Below are 20,517 nucleotides of genomic sequence, written 5' to 3'. Positions count from 1 at the left end.
TTTTCCTCACATCTCCTCTAAACCTCCTGTCCGTTACATTAAATCTATGCCCCCTGCCCATTCCATAAAATCTATACCCCTGGTTATTGACCCTCCACAAAGAGGAAAAGTACCTTCCTACCCACCCTATCTACGTCCCTCATAATTTTATACACCTCAATCAGGTCCCCCCTCAGCCTTCTCTGCTCCAGACAAAACAACCCCAACCTAACCAGTCTCTCCAAAGAATTTTGGAAAATGACCACCAATGGATCTACTCTGGGCAAAACGTTCATCAGGCCCTGGAGACTTATCTGCCTCAATCCCATTAATTTCCCCCAAACCATCTCTCTACTAACACCAATTTCCTTCAGCTCCTCACAAAAACGTGTGTTGCTCAAAACGTCCAGTACATTATTCATGTCTTCCTTTGTGCAGACAGACGCAAAGTACAAATTTAGTTCCGCAGCCATTTCTTTGTTCCCCGTTATGACTGTAAGGGACCTCCATTAGTATTTGTCAAACGTTTTCTCTTTGCATACCTACAGAAACTTTTAGCCAGTTTTTATGCTCCCCGCTACCTTACATTCATATTGTATTTTCCCCTTAATTACTCCCTTGGCCTGACTTTTGCTAAATTTTAAACTGTTCCCAATCCTCAGGTCTATTGGATTTTCTTGCGAATTTGAATCTAATACTATCTCTAATTTCCCTTGGAAGCCATGGTTTGGCCACAGCTCCCTTTCCACTCTTGCGTCAAATAGGAATAAACAACTTTTGGACTTTACCTATTCATTCCTTGAATGCCTGCCATTGCTTGTCCACAGTCCTTCCTTTCAGTAATGTTTCCCAGTCCATTATAGTCAACTCATCCCTCATAGTTACCATTATTGAGGTTCAGGACCCTGCTCTCAGAATCAGCTATCTCACTCTTCACCTTGATAAAGAATTCCAGCATATTATGGTCACTCATCCCCAAGGGTTATTTCACAACGAGATTGTCAACTAATCTTTCTCATTGCACAACACCCAGTCCAAGATGGCCTGTTCCCTTGTTGGTTCCTCAACATTGTGGTCCAGAAAACCACCTCGTATACACTCCAGAAACTCCTCCTCTGTTGCACACGACTAATTTGACTCATCCAATCTATATGCAGATTAAAGTCACCCATAATCACAGATGTTCCTTTATCACATAGATCTCTGATTTCCTGTCTAATGCTATGCCCAACGTTACAAATGCAGTTTGGTTGTCTGTGCACCATCCCTCCGAATGTATTTTGCCCCTTGGTGTTTCTTAACTCAACCCATACAGTGGTTGACTCTTGAATGTCCTCTGAATTGGAGGGATAGGCAATAAACACTGACCAAACGAGCGACAACTGCATCCCATGAATGAATTTTTAAAAAAAATTTTGAAATAAGTTTTGTGTACGCAATTCATTTTTTCCAATTAAGGGGCAATTTGGCATGACCAATCCACCTCCCCTGCACATCTTTGGGTTGTGGGGGCGAAACCCACGCAAACACGGGGAGAATGTGCAAACTCCACACGGACAGTGACCCAGAGCCGGGATCGAACCTGGGAACTTGGCAGTGAGGCAGCAGTGCTAACCCACTGCTCCAGCGTGCTGCCCCATGAATTAATTTTTAAAGGTTATTTTCCGGTCCCCTTAAATGTCAGCCATCTCCAGGGGTAACCAGCCCTTTAATTGTGAACATTGGGAAAGAGCATCCTTTTAGCCAGACAAATAAATGTGTCAAACTGAGGGAGCAAAGGATGTCAATGTCTTTAAGAGAGAGAGAGAGACCTGGGCCAAGCTTTGCAGAGTCTGCACCCTCCCTGGATTCACTTCCTTTCCCTTCAGTTGCTGCAAGTGACCAATTGAAGGTGAGAATGAGAAAAGAAATGGAAAGGGGGAGAAAAGAATGTGTTTTACTCACAGATGTTGGAGACAGGAGGCGGTTTCAATCTGTCTGTATCGCCATTTTCAGTCACCGGAAATCCGAGCTCTGATGACCAGGACGAAAGAGTCCTTCCGGTCCACCAATCTTCCCATTGGTCAACACCTCAGCCGGAAGGTCAGGGTGCGGGCTTACATCCGCACATGCGCAGTCCCGAGCAAGGGGGGATCACTGAGTGGCTTCTCGCTCTGGCAGGTGCCGTCAGCCGGTTGCCAGGAAACGTTGTTTCGCGCAGGGGGACGGGATACAATGGGCGGGGCTCCCGTACCGCGCCGGGCCTGCGCACTGGAACCCGGAGAAGTCTCCTCGAGGCAAGGTGATTCCTATTGGCTGATGTAGGCGTCATTTGACGTCTTACATTTTGACGTCAGAATGCGGAAGTTGGATGAAAACTTCCTCCTCTGCAACGTCTGGGAAGAAATCAATGTTTCCCCCTTTCCATTTCTTTCCTCATTCAGGGGAGACACTGGAGGACACAAGAACAGACATGTGGGCATTCTTTCTTAATATACATTTAATTCCCCCCCCCAATCTTATCCACCTTTCCTGCACCTTTCTCCTCTTTGCTTCCCCCTTCCCCTCCCCCCACATCTACAGTTCATCCTCTGATGTTAGTTTCCCTGCCGTTTGACCTTTCACACCTTTTGTTCTCTCTGGGGACTGCCATTAACACTCTTTCCCCTTGGTTTCTGTGGCCATTAGCACCCGGTTTCCCTGGGTTTCTGTGGCTATGACTCATCTTTCATTCTCACTCCACAGTATAAATATTTCTCACTTTCTCAGTCTGTTAGCTTTGACAAAGGGTCATCTGGACTCGAAACGTGAGCTCTTTTCTCTCCCTACAGATGCTGCCAGACTTGCTGAGATTTTCCAGCATTTTCTCTTTAGCTCCTAAATATTACATAGAACATAGAACAATACAGCGCAGTACAGGCCCTTCGGCCCACGATGTTGCACCGAAACAAAAGCCATCTAACCTACACTATGCCATTATCATCCATATGTTTATCCAATAAACTTTTAAATGCCCTCAATGTTGGCGAGTTCACTACTGTAGCAGGTAGGGCATTCCATGGCCTCACTACTCTTTGCGTAAAGAACCTACCTCTGACCTCTGTCCTATATCTATTACCCCTCAGTTTAAAGTTATGTCCCCTCGTGCCAGCCATATCCATCCGCGGGAGAAGGCTCTCACTGTCCACCCTATCCAACCCCCTGATCATTTTGTATGCCTCTATTAAGTCTCCTCTTAACCTTCTTCTCTCCAACGAAAACAACCTCAAGTCCGTCAGCCTTTCCTCATAAGATTTTCCCTCCATACCAGGCAACATCCTGGTAAATCTCCTCTGCACCCGCTCCAAAGCCTCCACGTCCTTCCTATAATGCGGTGACCAGAACTGTACGCAATACTCCAAATGCGGCCGGACCAGAGTTCTGTACAGCTGCAACATGACCTCCCGACTCCGGAACTCAATCCCTCTACCAATAAAGGCCAACACTCCATAGGCCTTCTTCACAACCCTATCAACCTGGGTGGCAACTTTCAGGGATCTATGTACATGGACACCTAGATCCCTCTGCTCAGCCACACTTTCAAGAACTTTACCATTAGCCAAATATTCCGCATTCCTGTTATTCCTTCCAAAGTGAATCACCTTACACTTCTCTACATTAAACTCCATTTGCCACCTCTCAGCCCAGCTCTGCAGCTTATCTATATCCCTCTGTAACCTGCTACATCCTTCCACACTATCGACAACACCACCGACTTTAGTATCATCTGCAAATTTACTCACCCACCCTTCTGTGCCTTCCTCTAGGTCATTGATAAAAATGACAAACAGCAACGGCCCCAGAACAGATCCTTGTGGTACTCCACTTGTGACTGTACTCCATTCTGAACATTTCCCATCAACCACCACCCTCTGTCTTCTTTCAGCTAGCCAATTTCTGATCCACATCTCTAAATCACCCTTAATCCCCAGCCTCCGTATTTTTTGCAATAGCCTACCGTGGGGAACCTTATCAAACGCTTTGCTGAAATCCATATACACCACATCAACTGCTCTACCCTCGTCTACCTGTTCAGTCACCTTCTCAAAGAACTCAATAAGGTTTGTGAGGCATGACCTACCCTTCACAAAGCCATGCTGACTATCCCTGATCATATCATTCCTATCTAGATGATTATAAATCTTGTCCCTTATAATCCCCTCCAAGACTTTACCCACTACAGACGTGAGGCTCACCGGTCTATAGTTGCCGGGGTTGTCTCTGCTCCCCTTTTTGAACAAAGGGACCACATTTGCTGTCCTCCAGTCCTCTGGCACTATTCCTGTAGCCAATGATGACATAAAAATCAAAGCCAAAGGTCCAGCAATCTCTTCCCTGGCCTCCCATAGAATCCTAGGATAAATCCCATCAGGTCCCGGGGACTTATCTATTTTCAGCCTGTCCAGAATATTGTGTTTGTTTTAATCAAAATGAGTATCAAGAGTCACTTATTGATAAAGACTGGAGTGGGGTCAGGAGGTATATACCTGTAATGTTTCACCCGTGAATAAATCTGTCCCAAGTACAGATCAGCTGCAGTTTCTTCCTTCACCATGAGGCTGTCAGGATTATAACATGGAAACCGAGAATGCTTGTCTAAATGGTGAAGGTTGGAAAACAACATTTCAGACAGAATCTCAAAATCCCAGTAGATTTTGTGAGAAATGACTGAAAGCAAGTGGAAATTGTCAGGGTCTGATTACTCGCCGATGTTCTCTGAGTTTGAGCCATACGACCAGTGGAAGAATGAAGTGGAGATGTGGACACGGGTTACGTCTCCACCAAGGAGGAAACAAGGTCTGGCCCTGGCCTTCTCACTTCCTAACAAAAGCAAAATCAGAAACAAAATATTTTGGGAGCTGGGTGCCCGTCAGTGGGGCCCTGATTAAGTTTTGAATCTTCTATTCGGGTTCAGTGAAGAGATTGACAATTAAGATGATCTATTGCAGGGCTTCCCAAACTTCCATCCACGGAACCCTTTTTTTTGTATAAATTTAGCGTGCCCAATAAATTTTTTCCAATTAAGGGGCAATTTAGCGAGGCCAATCCACCTACCGTGCCCATCTTTGGGTTGTGGGGGCAAAACCCATGCAAACATGGGGAGAATGTGCAAGCTCCACACGGACAGTGACCCAGAGCTGTGAGGCAGCAGTGCAAACCGCTGCCCACCGTGCTGCCCCCACAAAACCCTTCTGACCTCCCAAGAGTACTGACAAAACCCCTGAGAAACAATCTTATTGCGCTGAAGTTAAACTACAAAAAATTGTTTTCGCGCAATATGTACAATTTCTCACTTACACTCACTCTCCTCACTCCCACACACTCCTCTCACATACACTCTCATCTCTCTCTTGCACGCACACACTTTCATCGCTCACACGTGCACTCTGTCACACAGTCCTTGTTTTATTATGCTCTTGTCGTAGCATAAGCTGCTTCCTTGATGTGCACTCTGACAAAGGAAGGTTCAGACTTGGAGATAGCTTTAACATGTTTATTAAACTATTAACAATTCTCCTACTTGGATTTGACGTTACTGTTAATCCTGCTATAGTTACTCAGACTGACAAACCAGTCTGCTACAATCCACGTGGTGGGAGTGATGTTCAGTCAACCCTGTGTCTGTACTCACAGAGTCTCCACTGGAAAGAGACTGAGCATGTGTGATGTGTCCTTTTATATGGGTTGGTGTAATGCCCTCCTGTGGTAGTGTCACCTCTGTGTGTATCGTGAATGCCCATTGGTCGTGTCCTAACTTACTGACCTATTGGTTGACTGTCTGTGTATCATGTCTCTGGTGTTCCATCTAATGTCTAGCTAGGTGTAGTGTATGTACATTAACCCTTTGTCTACTTAGTGATGTATATCACCATAGTCCTCTCTCACACACACTCTTCTCTCATACACTCTCATCTCGCACATATACTCACTTGCTCTCGTATTTCACTCGTATACCTCTTTCCGAGGCCCAACTCGTTCCTCACCCCGCTCCTCCAAGGCTTGTCTCAGACACTCTCATCCCACCGCTCCTTCTCGGAGTCCCAGGCCTCCCAGTTTCTTTTCTGAAGCACCACTTCCTCTCACAGGTCCAGCTCCCTCTTGCAGGCCCCAGTCTCACCATCGCTCCACTATCCGCACTAACCCCGATCTCAAAATTTTAATTTTGTGCTTTTCCAGCACTTCCAATCAGAGGAGAAACCAACCACGGATTGGACGAACAGGAAACTACATGAAACTCAAGTTGTATAGATCAGCCAGGCCTGCCACGGAACCCTGGAAGCCAATTTTGGTACCTTTTGTAGGTTTCAAATCTGGGTGAAAGCATCTTTAGCAGATCTGGATATCGCAACAAAAGACAGATCTGGATATCGCAACAAGACAGGATTGGAACAGCGCTAATGAGTGAATGAACCCCAGGAATGACCGGGTATTACAGAGTGGCATTTTGAGTACAGAGTGTTTTTTGATGTCTTTCTCCTCTGTAATTGTTTTATTGGTGTCTAAGGAGGGCTCTGAGCATGTGCTGGTTTTGCGCAGAAAATCAGGAGCGAGATTCTCTGTTCTCCCGCCGCGTGCTTTTTGGCCGAATGTTCCCATTGAAACCAACCCGTGCAAAACCCTGCTGGGGGTGTGCTGGCAGCGGGCAAAGTGAATTCTGACAACCGGAAAATTCCAGCCAGGGTCTTCAAGGTGACACAGGGAATTCTGAGGCTGAAGGTGGTGATCGTGCTGAAGAAATTGGACTAGTCACAAGGAGCTTTTTGGTCCAGTGTGTGTTTGTCACTGACTCATTCAACTGTGCTTCATTCAACTGTGCTGGACAGTGGCTGCATCAACAGTACGGGGATCAGACTGGTGAAAATGCTACACAGATTCTCCTTGTAGTGAAGATCGATACTGGGTTAAGAAGTATTAAAGCTCTCCTTGTTTTGCTTTGGTGATGTCAACACATTGAAGTCACTCAGAAAGAGTGGTGATTTCATGCAAAAAAGCTGGAGGCAGCCAATTTATGGGGACTGGTGTCGTCTCCAGTGAGATATCCTCACTGCTGAGCAAACCTTCCATAAAAAGGGCACAAATCCAGCTGGACATGGAGCAGGGTAAAGTAATTGTTTTTGGAAAGTCAGTGGATGTGCAGTTTACTCAATCAGGACATTACCATAACCCCTCAACAGTCTCTGATGTTTCTGATCAGTGTTTGACAAGGATTAATGGCGTTGGGTGATCGGAATCAGAGAGTAATCAAGAAAATAGTTTGAAAGCTACACAGACAATTTGCTGACTGATGGGATCAGTTTCTCCACAAAAGTTCCATAATGTCTCCGCAGACCGCGGTGATCTCTTGCAAATGGCTCAAGTGGACGTTGGGGACAATTTAAATAATTTTCCCATTAGTATAGTGCGATTTTATCTGGCCAGGGCAAAACTCATTTCCATCCCATTGTTTCTCTGGGAGTGAATTTGAGCCGTGCAGACCCTCCCGCATAATCTTTCCGTTGGCCTTGTCATGACCCATGGCCCTGCTTTGTTCCTATCCGAGATGAGTCTAGGGGATGTAAATTCTGCTGTCTGTCTGCAGAGATGGTTTCTGGACAGCATTTGTCCTTTTAAAATGGAATATATCCTTTGCAATTCTCGTCCAGTTTTGGTCTGTTCTTTTGTTCAGCTTAGGAGTTGCAATAACTTACATTATAAGTTAATGTAATGACTTGTGCGGACTTCCGGTGACGGCGGGCGGGAGGCGGCCGCACAATGGAGGGCTCCCATTCGGGAACGGCATTTTCAGGGCTTTAAGACCGGTTCCAAGTTCCACGGAGGCGACAAAAGCAGGAAGATGGCACAGAGGCGGCAGAGTGAAGGGACAGTGAAGAAAAATGTCGAGGGTGAGCAAAAGAACGTCCGTAAGGAAAACAGTTGAAGGTCCGTTAGGGAGTGGAAAGGTCACCGCGGGGTCACCAAGGAAAATGGAGGCTGGAGCACCAAGGGAGGCCGCATTGCTGACGGCTGAAGAAATAACTAAGGTGATGGCTGCGGAATTTGAAAGGCAGTTTACAAAATACATGGAGACAATGAGGAAGGAGATGAGAGAGGTTTTGAGTGTGCTGGTGGAGGAGGCGGTTTCCCCGGTGAGGACGGAGGTGGCGAGCGCAGTGGTGGAGGTGCGAGAGCAAGGGGAGGCGCTGAAGGAAGTGGAGGAGACGTTATTGCAGCACGGTGATCAACTTGCCTCGATGGGGAAGGAGATACGGAAGGTGATGGACATTAACAAGGATCTGCGAGGCAAAATGGAAGACCTGGAAAAGAGATCCAGGCGACAGAATGTGAGGATTGTGGGGCTGCCCGAAGGAGTTGAAGGACCGAAGCCGACTGAGTATTTTGCCGCGATGTTGGCGAAACTATTGGGGGAGGGGGAGGATCCCTCCCGATATGAACTGGATTGGGCTCATCGGTCGTGGAGGCCTGTACCAAAGACGAGTGAGCCGCCAAGAGTAGTGACTCTGTGCTTCCGTAGGTACAGTGTGAAGGAGAAGGTCCTGTGCTGGGCCAAGCACAGGCGGGTGGTGCAGTGGGCTGGAGCTGGTATACGTGTATACCAGGACTTTACGGTGGAGCTGGCGAGGAGGCGGGCTGCCTTCAACCGGGGAAAGAGGGCACTGTACATTAGCAAGGTGCAGTGCCGCATTGCATATCCAGCGAAGCTGAGGGTGACTTACAAGCTCAGGGACTTTTATTTTGGAACGGCGGAAGCAGCGGAGGAGTTTGCGAAGGCAGAAGGACTGTGGCAGAACTGACAAATTGAGAAATGGCCATGTGCCGATGTAACCTCATGACTGTATTTTCTTCTTTTTTGTTTCACTGCGTGCGGGTGTATGGGCTAAAGGAGCCAATGTTGTATATATTTGGACAAGGGAAGTGATGGGACTTTCACTCGAAATGAGGGCTCTTTGGGGTGTAGGTGGATATGCGGGGTTTGTGTGCTAAAAGGGACCCGGGCGGGGGCCTCCACGCTGGCCAGTTTAAGCCGGCCAGTGAACGGGAGTGAGGTGGGGGGAGGGACTGCGGCCATCGGAGCCTGGCAGAACAGGGTCCGAGTGGTCCAGCCGGGGTGGAAAGTTGGGGGGAAGGAACCGAGGTTGGGGAGAGGTGTTTTTCAAGAGGCAGTGGATGGGAGGAGTTGGAGACTGGGTGGGGGGGGGGGGGGTTACAACTCTTGGGTATCATGTACGGTACTCTTTCAGAGGTTGGAGGGCGTTGAGTGTAGGGGGGGGGGGGGGGGAGGGGGAGTGGACTCTATAGGTCAATGGTGATCCTGGGCGGTCCCGGACTCCTTTTTCTTTTTCTCCTTTGTTTTTTTGTTGCCACCGTGGGAGGGTTTGTTTTATTGGATGCATATATTGACAGGTGGGCCGTTGTTTGGGGTGGTGGGAGGATGGGATCGTTGGTATTGTTAAGGGGATTGATTTTGTATTTGTTACCGTTTACTGTCTGTGGGTGGGGTGTACATTTTGAAGGAAAATGTGAAAATGGAGAATAAAAACATTTAAAAAAAAATAATGTAATGACTTGTGCAAAACCCGTACCTCCCTCCCTGAACAGGCACCGGAATGTGGCGACTAGGGGCTTTTCACAGTCACTTTACTGAAGCCTACTTGTGACAATAAGCGATTATTATTAGATTACAAAAGGAAAATCATGATTTTTTCTTTTTCGAATAGTTTTGAAATATTGTTTGTGTGAATCGTTACGATACCGTTTGGGACCATTGATGTTTAAAGAGAAATGTGAACACCCAGTAATTAACTGGAAGAATTACATCACAAGATTCCATGTTTTTAACCAAAATCAAACTTTACTGTTTCTTTAAAACAAAAGAAAATTAAAATCTAGAAACTTGACGCAATGGGATAGAAATACTTGTGCTGTAAACTCAGTTCCACTTTTTAAACTTCATCCCCTTATACATAACAATATCTTTAAACTCCATTCATTTCTGTTCCCAGGACCACCCCGAAGGTATGTGAAAACTCTCCAGAATTCACTGTAATTCTCCTCAGTATCCCAGCTATTCCCCAAGCTCCAAGAATATCTGGGGTCCTTCCATCAGCTTTCGACTGAACAACCCTCCAACTTTCCTTTAAGACCACAAAATTGTTGACTCCTCAGTCCAAGCGGAGCTTCACTCCCTTCTCCTGAGGGATTTAAACATTAGGAACACCCCTGGTTCTCTTGGCCCTCTAGGTTCCTGCTCCCACAGCTGGTTCACAGCTCCTGCTCCCACAGCTGGTTCACAGCTCCTGCTCCCACAGCTGGTTCAGCTTCTGCTCCCACAGCTGGTTCACAGCTCCTGCTCCCACATCTGGTTCACAGCTCCTGATCCCACAGCTGGTTCGCAGCTCCTGCTCCCACAGCTGGTTCGCAGCTCCTGCTCCCACAGCTGGTTCGCAGCTCTGGTCCCACAGCTGGTTCACAGTTTCTGCTCCCACAGCTGGTTCACAGCTCCTGCTCCCACATCTGGTTCGCAGCTCCTGCTCCCACAGCTGGTTCGCAGCTCCTGCTCCCACAGCTGGTTCGCAGCTCCTGCTCCCACAGCCGGTTCGCAGCTCCTGCTCCCACAGCCGGTTCACAGCTCCTGCTCCCACAGCCGGTTCACAGCTCCTGCTCCCACAGCCGGTTCACAGATCCTGGTCCCACAGCCGGTTCACAGCTCCTGGGTCCCACAGCCGGTTCACAGCCCCTGCTCCCACAGCCGGTTCACAGCTCCTGCTCCCACCGCTGGTTCACAGCTCCTGCTCCCACAGCTGGTTCACAGCTCCTGCTCCCACAGCTGGTTCACAGCTCCTGCTCCCACAGCTGGTTCACAGCTCCTGCTCCCACAGCTGGTTCACAGCTCCTGCTCCCACAGCTGGTTCACAGCTCCTGCTCCCACAGCTGGTTGCTTCCAAGCTAACTGCAGACTGCCTGGTTTCTGTGAGAAACACCCAGAATTCCAAACAAGGCTCCACCCTGAATCACTTATCCCCACGGTAACACAGACTCGTTGGGATGTCCAACAGATGTTCAAATTAATCGACTTTCCTCTTCAAAACCAAACTTTCCGGCCCTGAGGTCTGCACAGAGACAGGACAGTAATTGTCAGACCCGATGTCTCCGGGTCTCCAGCTAAAGGAGCCCAGCTGCCCTTTTGCAGAACTTAGTGGGGCAGCATGGTAGCATTGTGGATAGCACAATTGCTTCACAGCTCCAGGATCCCAGGTTCGATTCCGGCTTGGGTCACTGTCTGTGCGGAGTCTGCACGTTCTCCCCGTGTGTGCGTGGGTTTCCTCCTGGTGCTCCGGTTTCCTCCCACAGTCCAAAGATGTGCAGGTTAGGTGGATTGGCCGGGATAAATTGCCCTTAGTGTCCAAAATTGCCCTTCGTGTTGGGTGGGGTTACTGGGTTATGGGGATAGGATGGCGGTGTTGACCTTGGGTAGGGTGCTCTTTCCAAGAGCCGGTGCAGACTCGATGGGCCGAATGGCTTCCTACTGCACTGTAAATTCTATGAATAATATCCCATTCAGAATATTACCAGTTACAACGTGCTGTACATCTTAACAACAGCCGTGATCTTGGTGAGTGATGGAGCAGGCTCGAATGGCCGACTCCTACTCCGATGTTTCCCAGTGTTTAAATATAGGATAACCTGGAAAATACATAATAATCCCTCCATTGTCCCCTTCACATTCACAAGTCTATCTTGCTGACAGCACACTGCTGAATTCCATGTCCAGGAATCACCGTCCACTGAAGATGGAAACATTGCTGCTGCTGTGTGTTCTGAAAGTTTTCATCTTCCAATAATTATCGTCCAAAGTTCCTTCTGCGAGAGGAGAGTCCTCGTTGCTGCTCAGATGGGAGGTTTCAAGTTCAGTTTTGTAAACAGTCTGTTCAGAGTTCACCTTTTGAACTTTATTTTCTTCCATGTGTGTAGTTTCCCCATTGTTTCGATCCAAAGGGAATGTCCCGGTCAATCCCACATTTAAACTCTCTTCTTCTGGCTCAGTTGTAGGCGGAGCCTCATTTTCCAGTTCATTTCCCAGACTCCAACATTTTGGATTGTCTTATGGAGCCAGTGGGCTGGGGTCTCCGATCGCCGGCGCTGAAATCGTGTTCGGCGATGGGCCGGAGAATCCCCGTTTGTGCCGGAATCGGGGGCGGCACCGTTTTTGTGATGCTCACTCCCTCAAAAACGCCGTACTCGGGGAGTACTCCACACACCATATGGGCGGCCTCTGGACGTCACCCAAGGCCCCATCCCGAGGCAGGCCGGGTCCACGCGTGGCCGGCACCATGTTGCATGGCCATTCTCTGGCCGTATCCATAGGTAAAGCCACGGGCTTTACGCTGCGCGGCTGAAAGCCCCCCCCCACCGGGCAGAGGATCGGTGAGGGGGCGGCACCGACTTTCTGGCCGTAGGAGCAGACGGATCCTGTGGACATAGCCGCAGGATGGGAGAATCCAGCCCATGTAAGTTCAAAATGGCTTCTTTTTACGTCAGTGGTCAAACTCATCTTCAGCCATTTTAAGAGTAAAAATGAAATGAAATGAAAATCGCTTATTGTCACAAGTAGGCTTCAAATGAAGTTACTGTGAAAAGCCCCTCGTCGCCACATTCCGGCGCCCGTTCGGGAAGGCTGTTACAGGAATTGAACCGTGCTGCTGGCCTGCCTTGGTCTGTTTTCAAAGCCAGCAATTTAGCCCTGTGAGTATCACTCAAATAGAACAAAACAAAGAACAAAGAAAAGTACAGCACAGGAACAGCCCAGGCCCTTCAAGCCCGTGCCGACCATGCTGCGCGACTAAACTACAATCTTCTACACTTCCTTGGTCCGTATCCCTCTATTCCCATCCTATTCATGTATTTGTCAAGATGCCCCTTAAATGTCATTATCGTCCCTGCTTCCACCACCTCCTCCGGTAGAGAGTTCCAGGCACCCACTGCCCTCTGTGTAAAAAACTTGCCTCGCACATCTCCTCTAAACCTTGCCCCTCGCACCTTAAACCTATGCCCCCTAGTAATTGACCCCTCTACCCTGGGGAAAAGCCTCTGACTATCCACTCTGTCTATGCACCTCATAATTTTGTAGACCTCTATCAGGCCGCCCCTCAACCTCCGTCGGTCCAGTGAGAACAAACCGAGTTTATTCAAGGAAAATGTTCAAGAAAAAACAATTCTGATATTCCTGTTTGGAGCAAATGGGATCGTGGGCTTCAGAAGTAGAGGGATTGAGAACAAAAGCAGGAAAGTTCTGGATCTCTCCCAGACAGCACTGTGGGTGTTACCGGGGTGTCACCGACACCACACAGACTGCAGCAGTTCAAAAAGGTGCCTCACCCACAACCTTCTAAAGCGGCAATTAGGGATGGACAACAAATGCTGGGCCCGGCCAGAAACACCACATCCCATGAAGAATGAAAACAGAAAGATGCGGGTGTGTGGGGAGGTACACAGGGAGTGACCTGGAACTCGCTGCCCGTGAGGATGGTGGAAGCAGACACCCTGAACAATTTCAAAATGAAATTTGGATGGGCACTTGAGGGAAATGGGACTGACCGGTTTGCTCCACAGAGAGCCAGCATGGGATCAATGGGCTGAATGGCCTCCTTCCCTTCCCGAATGACCCTGTGGTCTGAAGAGAACAATTTCAGCTGCTCCGGTCTCTCCAACTAACTGAAGTCCCTCATCCCTGGTGCCGTTCTCATAAATCTCCTCAGCCCCTCACTGAGTCCAGCAGAGAGAAACCCTCTGACCCTCCCACTTCACCAAGTGTCAGAATGGACATGGTTCAGTCCTGGGTGTGATTAACAGCAGCAATAACAGCAGAGTCCAACCCCTGTCATCACTTGTGAACTCGCTGGTAGCTGCGCAGGGTGGATAACAGGGAAAACCCTTCCCACACACACAGCAGATGAACGGCCTGATATTTACTGATTTATTGATTCACTGATTTATTGCTTTAATGATTTATTGGTGCCTTTTAGAATTGATTCAGTCCATTTCTTAATTCAGCGCACAGACAGAGAATGGAATATCCACAAGGCTAATGTGGAAAGATAGACATTATTTCAGATAATAAATAAGAATTGCAATGCTGGAATCTAACATTGTTTCATGAAAAGTTGCAAAAAGGCCCCTTATAATTAATAAACCATTGTTCCTTAATACATTCTGTAATGAAAATGTATCACAGCCTGAGCAACAGCAACACTTAGTAATAAAAATGCGTCATGTGAGAGTATCTTTAAGAAATGGGGGTTTATAAAATAGCTGTAACGGATGTACCTTTAAGAAATGGGTGTTTGTCAGTGATGTCAGAGTGTGGGTGGAGCTGGGCTGTCTGTCTGCTTTTACTTTCACTTTAGGCTTGCAGCTACAGGTGTTTAGTTTCCTTTTAGATTTGGAGAAGCTGCAATCACAGCAAGATGTGTAGGAGTCTCTGCAAGCTTATGAATGTTCATTTTGTGATTTCAAAGTGGTAACTGTTCTCAGTAATGAAGTTAAACCTGACGTCTTTCTGTAAAAAGGGTTCTTTTTGTCTTATGGATGTTGCAAGGAAAGATTAAGAGTTACTTATAGAGTACTGTATTCTTTGGGGGATTTATTGGTGTTGATAGTTGTTGTGAGATGTTTACTGTGGGTTTATAAAGTGTTAACTGGACTCATAAATAAAGTGTTTTAATTAAAATTTCTGTCGCATCACACCTGCAGAGTGGGCCGTGTGCTCCCCATACCACAATCTATTCAAAGTTGTGGGTCAGGTGAACTCCATGATACACTTTGGGGTTCTCTAAACCCTGGCTCATAACAAATGTATCAAAGCCTTAGCAACAGCAACATTTGGTAATAAAAATGTCTCAAAGCCTTAGCAACAGCATAATGCCAGCACCTTACATTTGTAGGATTGGTTCACGTGGCGGCGGCACGTAGACATTTAATTAATTTGATGGAGATTAGTAAATATTAAGTAGTGACCAATGCTTGGATAATAAATCATTTTCTAAGTGACAGACAGTTATTTGAATAAACCAGGAAGCTTCAGCTGAGAATTAGAAACCAATGAGAGTAAATGAGGGATTAGATCATTCATCAGAATTTCTTTAAGAATAAGGCTTCATGATTAAAGCTTTATTCTGAACTTATGCTTGAAGAAATTCTGAACCATCTATTGATTTTCTAATATTTCTTCTGTTTTCGTTTAATTCTCATTATTATGTTTTGATGTATTATTGGATCTACGTTTTGATTAAGTTTTTTTATTTAACAGAAACAAGGTGAATGTTTAGCAAATAAAGTTGTATTTTTAGACACCTCAAAGCAACTGGACCTGTGGTTCTCATTTGAAGACAAAATAAGAGATTGTATCACAGCCTCTTCCCGATGTGAACCTGCTGGTGTTTGAGCAGGAAGGTTGACCGAGTAAATCCCTTCCCACACTCTGAGCAGGTGAACGGCTTCTCCCCGGTGTGGACTCGCTGGTGTGACAGCCGTGAGGATGAATCGCTGAATCCCTTCCCACACACAGAGCAGGTGAACGGTCTCTCCCCAGTGTGAACTCGCTGGTGTATCTGCAGGTGAGATGACCGAGTGAATCCCTTCCCACACTGAGAGCAGATGAACGGCTTCTCCCCAGTGTGAACTCGCTGGTGTTCCTGCAAGTAAGATGACCGAGTGAATCCCTTCCCACACTGAGGACAGATGAATGGCCTCTCCCCAGTGTGAACTCGCTGGTGTGCCTGCAGGTGAGATGACTGTGTGAATCGATTGCCACAGCGAGGGCAGGTGAATGGCCTCTCCCCAGTGTGAACTCGCTGGTGTGTCCGCAGGGTGGATAAGTGAGCAAATCCCTTCCCACACTGAGAGCAGGTGAACGGCCTCTCCCCAGTGTGAACTCGCTGGTGTGTCCGCAGGTTGGATAAGTGAGCGAATCCCTTCCCACACTGAGAGCAGGTGAACGGCCTCTCCCCAGTGTGAACTCGCTGGTGTGCCCGCAGGTTGGATAACCGAATGAATCCCATCTCACACTGAGAGCAGGTGAACGGCCTCTCCCCAGTGTGACTGCGTTGATGAGCTTCCAGTCGTGATGGGGCTCCAAATCCCTTCCCACAGTCCCCACATTTCCACGGTTTCTCCATGGTGCGGGTGTCCTTGTGTCTCTCCAGGTTCACCGCCCAGTTGAGGCCTCGTCCACACAGAGAACACGTGTACAGTCTCTCCCACTGCGAACGGTGCGATGTTTTTTCAGGCTGTGTAACTGGTTAAAGCTCTTTCCACAGTCAGTGCTCTGGAACACTCTCACTCGGGTGCGTGTGTCTCGGGGCTTTTCCAGTCACACTGATGTTTAAAACATTCTGAAGCAGACAGAACAGACAAACATTTCTCCTGCGAGATTTAAAGGCCGAGGATATTCCAGTCCCGATGAATGGAGCGACGCTGTCGGATGTTGACGTGAAGTTTGCTTTGAGATTTCTGTCTGTAAATCCTCACCTTCTGAGATCCTGTAAAAGGAGTTTACAAAATCATCACTGTCAGTACAGGATAGACATTCAGAACAGACAATTCTAGTTTCTGTGAACATTCGATCCTCTCTCCTTCCCAAAAGTCATCCAACACTCACTCCACCCAATATATACCCTCCCAATTCCTGTTAAGGTACGATTTAATTTGAGCAACAGGTCCATGGTCACTGTTTCATGTCCCAGACAGAGAGACCTTAAAATCTTTGTCCAGGCTGCTTGTATTCTCCATTTGTATCTATAGCAAAGTCGCCATAGTCCCAGATGACCAGAGGCTGCTTTCTCCTTTGCGGGGGAGAGCTGCCTGGTGGTGATTTAATCTGACCATCACCACACCTCAGGCGAGGGGCAAGGTTGAGAAAGTGGGCCTTCATCAATAACCTCAGCCAGTACGGGAATTGAACCCACGCTGTTGGCGTCGCTCTGCATCTCGGACCAACTGTCCAGCCATCTGAGCTAAACCGGGCCCAGTGTATATAACTGAACTGATAATGAGCAATATACTGAACCCTACGTGGGAGGAGGATGTGAGAAATCTGGAACTGGCAGGCAAATTATTTCAAAGTGAAATTGGATCGGCACTTGAGGGAAATAAACTTTCAGGGGAACAGGGACAATCCACCTACCCTGCACTTTTTTGTGTTGCGGAAGGGAGACCCACGCAGACACGGGGAGAATGTGCAAACTCCACACAGACCGTGACCCGGGATCGAACCCGGGTCTTTGGCACAGTGCTAGCCACTGTGCATGGTGCAGTGGTATTATCACTGGCTCAGTAATCCAGAGATCCAGGATAATGTTCTGGGGATAAAAGCAAATTACTGCAGATGTTGGAATCTGAAACAGAAACAGAAAATACTGGCCAATCGCAGCAGGTCTGACAGCATCTGTGGGGAGAGAAGGGAGCTAACGTTTCGAGTCTGGATGACTCTTTGTCACAGCAGATGCTTTGTAAATGCTCTGGGGCCCAGGGTTCGAATCCCACCACAGCAGATGGTGCAATTTGAATTCAGTAAAAGTCTGGAATTAACAGTCTGATGATGACCATGGAACCATTGCCGCTTGTCGTAAAAACCCAACTGGTTCGCTCATGTCATTCAGGGAAGGAAATCTGCCGTCCTTACCTGGTCCGGCCTCCATGTGACCCCAGATCCACAGCAATACATAGAAATGTTTTTTTAAATGTATTTTATCACAAACATGTATTAAAACAGGTTACAGCAAATAAGCAGCCCGGGAAACATACTTCCCAGCAATCAACTATATAGTTTGTACAAATTGTTTCCCTTCCCCCAGCCACCCCCCCCCCCCCCCCCCCCCCCCGGCCCTCGGCCCCTGCGACGAACAGCTCCTCAAACACAGTCACAAACATCCCCCACCTTCTCTCAAACCCCTCTGCAGAGCCCCTTAACTCATACGTTATCTTCTCTAACCGCAGAAAGTCGTACAGATCAACTAACCAAGCCGCTACCCCCGATGGCGATGCCGACCACCACTCCAGTAAAATTCGCCGCCATGCAATCAGAGAGGCGAAGGCCACAACATCGTCTTTCCTCCTCTCCACGAGCTCCAGCTTCTCTGAAACCCCAAATACCGTCACCACTCCGGCTTGATTCGGACCTCCATCCTTTTTTTTAAAAAAAAAACTAGCTTCTTAAATTGATGCATGATCAATGACCACTAAAGCGAGGTTGTAGTCCAACTGAAGGCTTTAATAAGCTAGATGTTTCCCCCAGCAGCTCAGGTACAGAAGAAGGCTGCTGGGGCAGCACGGGCTCTTATACCCCGCCTAGCAGGGCGGAGCTACCATACATCCTAACCAATAAAAAGCATACAGTTTCCACCAATGGTGCTCCAGTCTATCAGGTATTGTAATAACTCTAATACCACACACATGTTTTGGGGTTGTGTATAATTGAGAAGATTCTGGGCGGGAGTGTTCGCGGCCTTAGCCAGGATAGTGGAGGAGGAGGTGGACCCGGACCCTTTGGTGACGGTATTTGGGGTTTCAGAAAAAGCATACAGTTTCTACCAATGGTGCTCCAGTCTATCAGGTACCATAATATCTCTAATACCACACACATGTTTTGGGGTTGTGTATAATTGAGAAGATTCTGGGCGGGAGTGTTCGCGGTCTTAGCCAGGATAGTGGAGGAGGAGATTAGCCTCGGTGACCCTGGATTAGTCCCGGCCTCGAATACTTTCAACTGCTACGACTGTATTCATCAACGGGCACGAGACGTCCTGCCTAATCGACTCTGGGAGCACGGCGAGCTTCATACACCCCGACACGGTAAGGCGCTGTTCTCTCCTCGTCCACCCAGTTAATCAAAAAATCTCCCTGGCCTCCGGTTCACACTCGGTGGAGATAAAGGGGTTTTGTGTAGCGAACCTCACAGTCCAGGGAAGGGAGTTCAAAAATTTCCGTCTCTACGTCCTTCCCCACCTCTGCACGGCTACACTCCTGGGTTTAGACTTCCAGTGTAATCTCCAAAGTCTAACCTTCAAATTCGGCGATCCTATACCCCCCCCCCCCCCCCTTACTGTCTGCGACCTTGCGGAACCTTAAGGTCGACCCGCCTTCCCTGGTTGCAAACCTCACCCTGGATTGCAAACCCGTCGCCACCAGGAGCAGACGGTACAGTGCCCAGGACTGGACCTTCATCAGGTCAGAGGTCCAAAGGCTACTGAGGGAAGGGGTCATTGAAGCCAGTAACAGCCCCTGGAGAGCTCAAGTAGTGGTGCTAAAGACCGGGGAGAAGCACAGGATGGTCATCGACTACAGTCAGACCATCAACAGGTTTACGCAGCTGGACGCGTACCCTCTCCCCCGCATATCCGACCTGGTAAACAGGATTGCGCAATACAAGGTCTTCTCCACGGTGGATCTCAAGTCCCCATCCGCACTAGTGACAGCAAATACACTGCCTTCGAGCCAGATGGGCGGCTCTACCACCTCTTAAGGGTTCCCTTCGGTGTCACCAACGGGGTCTCGGTCTTCCAGCGCGAGATGGACCGAATGGTTGACTGGTACGGTTTACATTCCCGTATCTCGATAATGTCACCATCTGCGGCCACGACCAGCAGGATCACGACACCAACCTCCGAAAATTCCTCCAGACCGCAAAAATCCTTAACCTTACAGACAAGAAGGATAAATGTGTGTTTAGCACCGACCGCCTAGCCATTCTCGGCTAAGTAGTGCGAAATGGAGTTATAGGCCGCGACCCTGAACGCATGCGCCCCCTCATGGAGTTCCCCCTCCCTCACTGCTCCAAGGCCCTGAAGTGCTGCCTAGGGTTTTTCAGTTACTACGCCCAGTGGGTCCCCAACTATGCGGACAAGGCCCATCCCCTGATCCAATCCACAGCTTTTCCCCTGTCAATAGAGGCCCGCCAGGCATTCAGCCGCATCAAAGCAAACATTGCAAAGGCAACGATGCACGCCATCGACGAGTCCCTCCCCTTCCAGGTCGAGAGCGTTGCGTCTGACGTAGCTCTGGCGGCCACCCTCAACCAAGCGGGCAGACCTGTGGCCTTCTTCTCCGGTACCCTCCATGCTTCCGAAATCCGCCATTCCTCAGTCGAAAAGGAGACCCAACCATAGTAGAAGCTGTGCGACATTGGAGGCATTACCTGGCCGGCAGGAGATTCACTCTCCTCACTGACCAACGGTCGGTTGCTTTCATGTTCGATAATGCAGAGCAGGGCAAGATAAAAAACGACAAGATCTTGCGGTGGAGGATAGAACTCTCCACCTACAACTACGAGATCTTGTATCGTCCCGGGAAGCTGAACGAGCCTCCTGACGCCCTGTCCCGCGGCACATGTGCCACCACACAAGTGGACCGCCTCCGAGCCCTCCACGAGGACCTCTGCCACCCGGGATTCACTCGCTTTTTCCATTTTATCAAGACCCGCAACCTGCGGATGATATGTATGTCCCTGTCAGGCAGGGAAGAGATGGT

At 48.4% G+C, this 20,517-nt stretch overlaps 2 protein-coding genes across 5 annotated transcripts in view; one reads left to right on the top strand and one right to left on the bottom strand.

The window, feature by feature from the left end:
- LOC140421890 (uncharacterized) overlaps positions 1-20,517 on the bottom strand; it is a 75,231-nt gene that overhangs the window by 6,955 nt on the left and 47,759 nt on the right. For 2 of the 4 annotated variants that reach the window (XM_072506857.1, XM_072506856.1), the window contains exon 2: positions 9,828-16,532. The exons of 1 other annotated variant lie outside the window; for it this stretch is intronic. In XM_072506857.1, coding sequence (XP_072362958.1) covers positions 15,399-16,169 — 771 coding nt within the window. In that variant the 5' untranslated portion in view covers positions 16,170-16,532 and the 3' untranslated portion in view covers positions 9,828-15,398. Of the gene's footprint in view, positions 1-1,923; positions 2,155-9,827; positions 16,533-20,517 lie in introns of those variants that run through there. One more of the 4 variants, XR_011947150.1, reaches the window with a different exon arrangement.
- On the top strand, positions 2,119-8,992 carry LOC140421887 (uncharacterized). The gene is made up of 2 exons (XM_072506853.1): positions 2,119-2,433; positions 6,175-8,992. Exon 2 carries the CDS (start codon positions 7,872-7,874, stop codon positions 8,787-8,789), a length of 918 nt encoding a protein of 305 aa, XP_072362954.1. The 5' UTR covers positions 2,119-2,433; positions 6,175-7,871; the 3' UTR covers positions 8,790-8,992.

Source organism: Scyliorhinus torazame, chromosome 5 (genome assembly GCF_047496885.1).
Source record: "Scyliorhinus torazame isolate Kashiwa2021f chromosome 5, sScyTor2.1, whole genome shotgun sequence".
NCBI classification, from domain to species: Eukaryota; Metazoa; Chordata; class Chondrichthyes; order Carcharhiniformes; family Scyliorhinidae; genus Scyliorhinus; species Scyliorhinus torazame.
This window is presented reverse-complemented; position numbering and strand designations above follow the sequence as displayed.

Bases quoted from the DNA above. Each gene is read 5' to 3' on its own strand.
- LOC140421887 (XM_072506853.1), top strand. From the start codon at position 7,872: ATGTCGAGGGTGAGCAAAAGAACGTCCGTAAGGAAAACAGTTGAAGGT.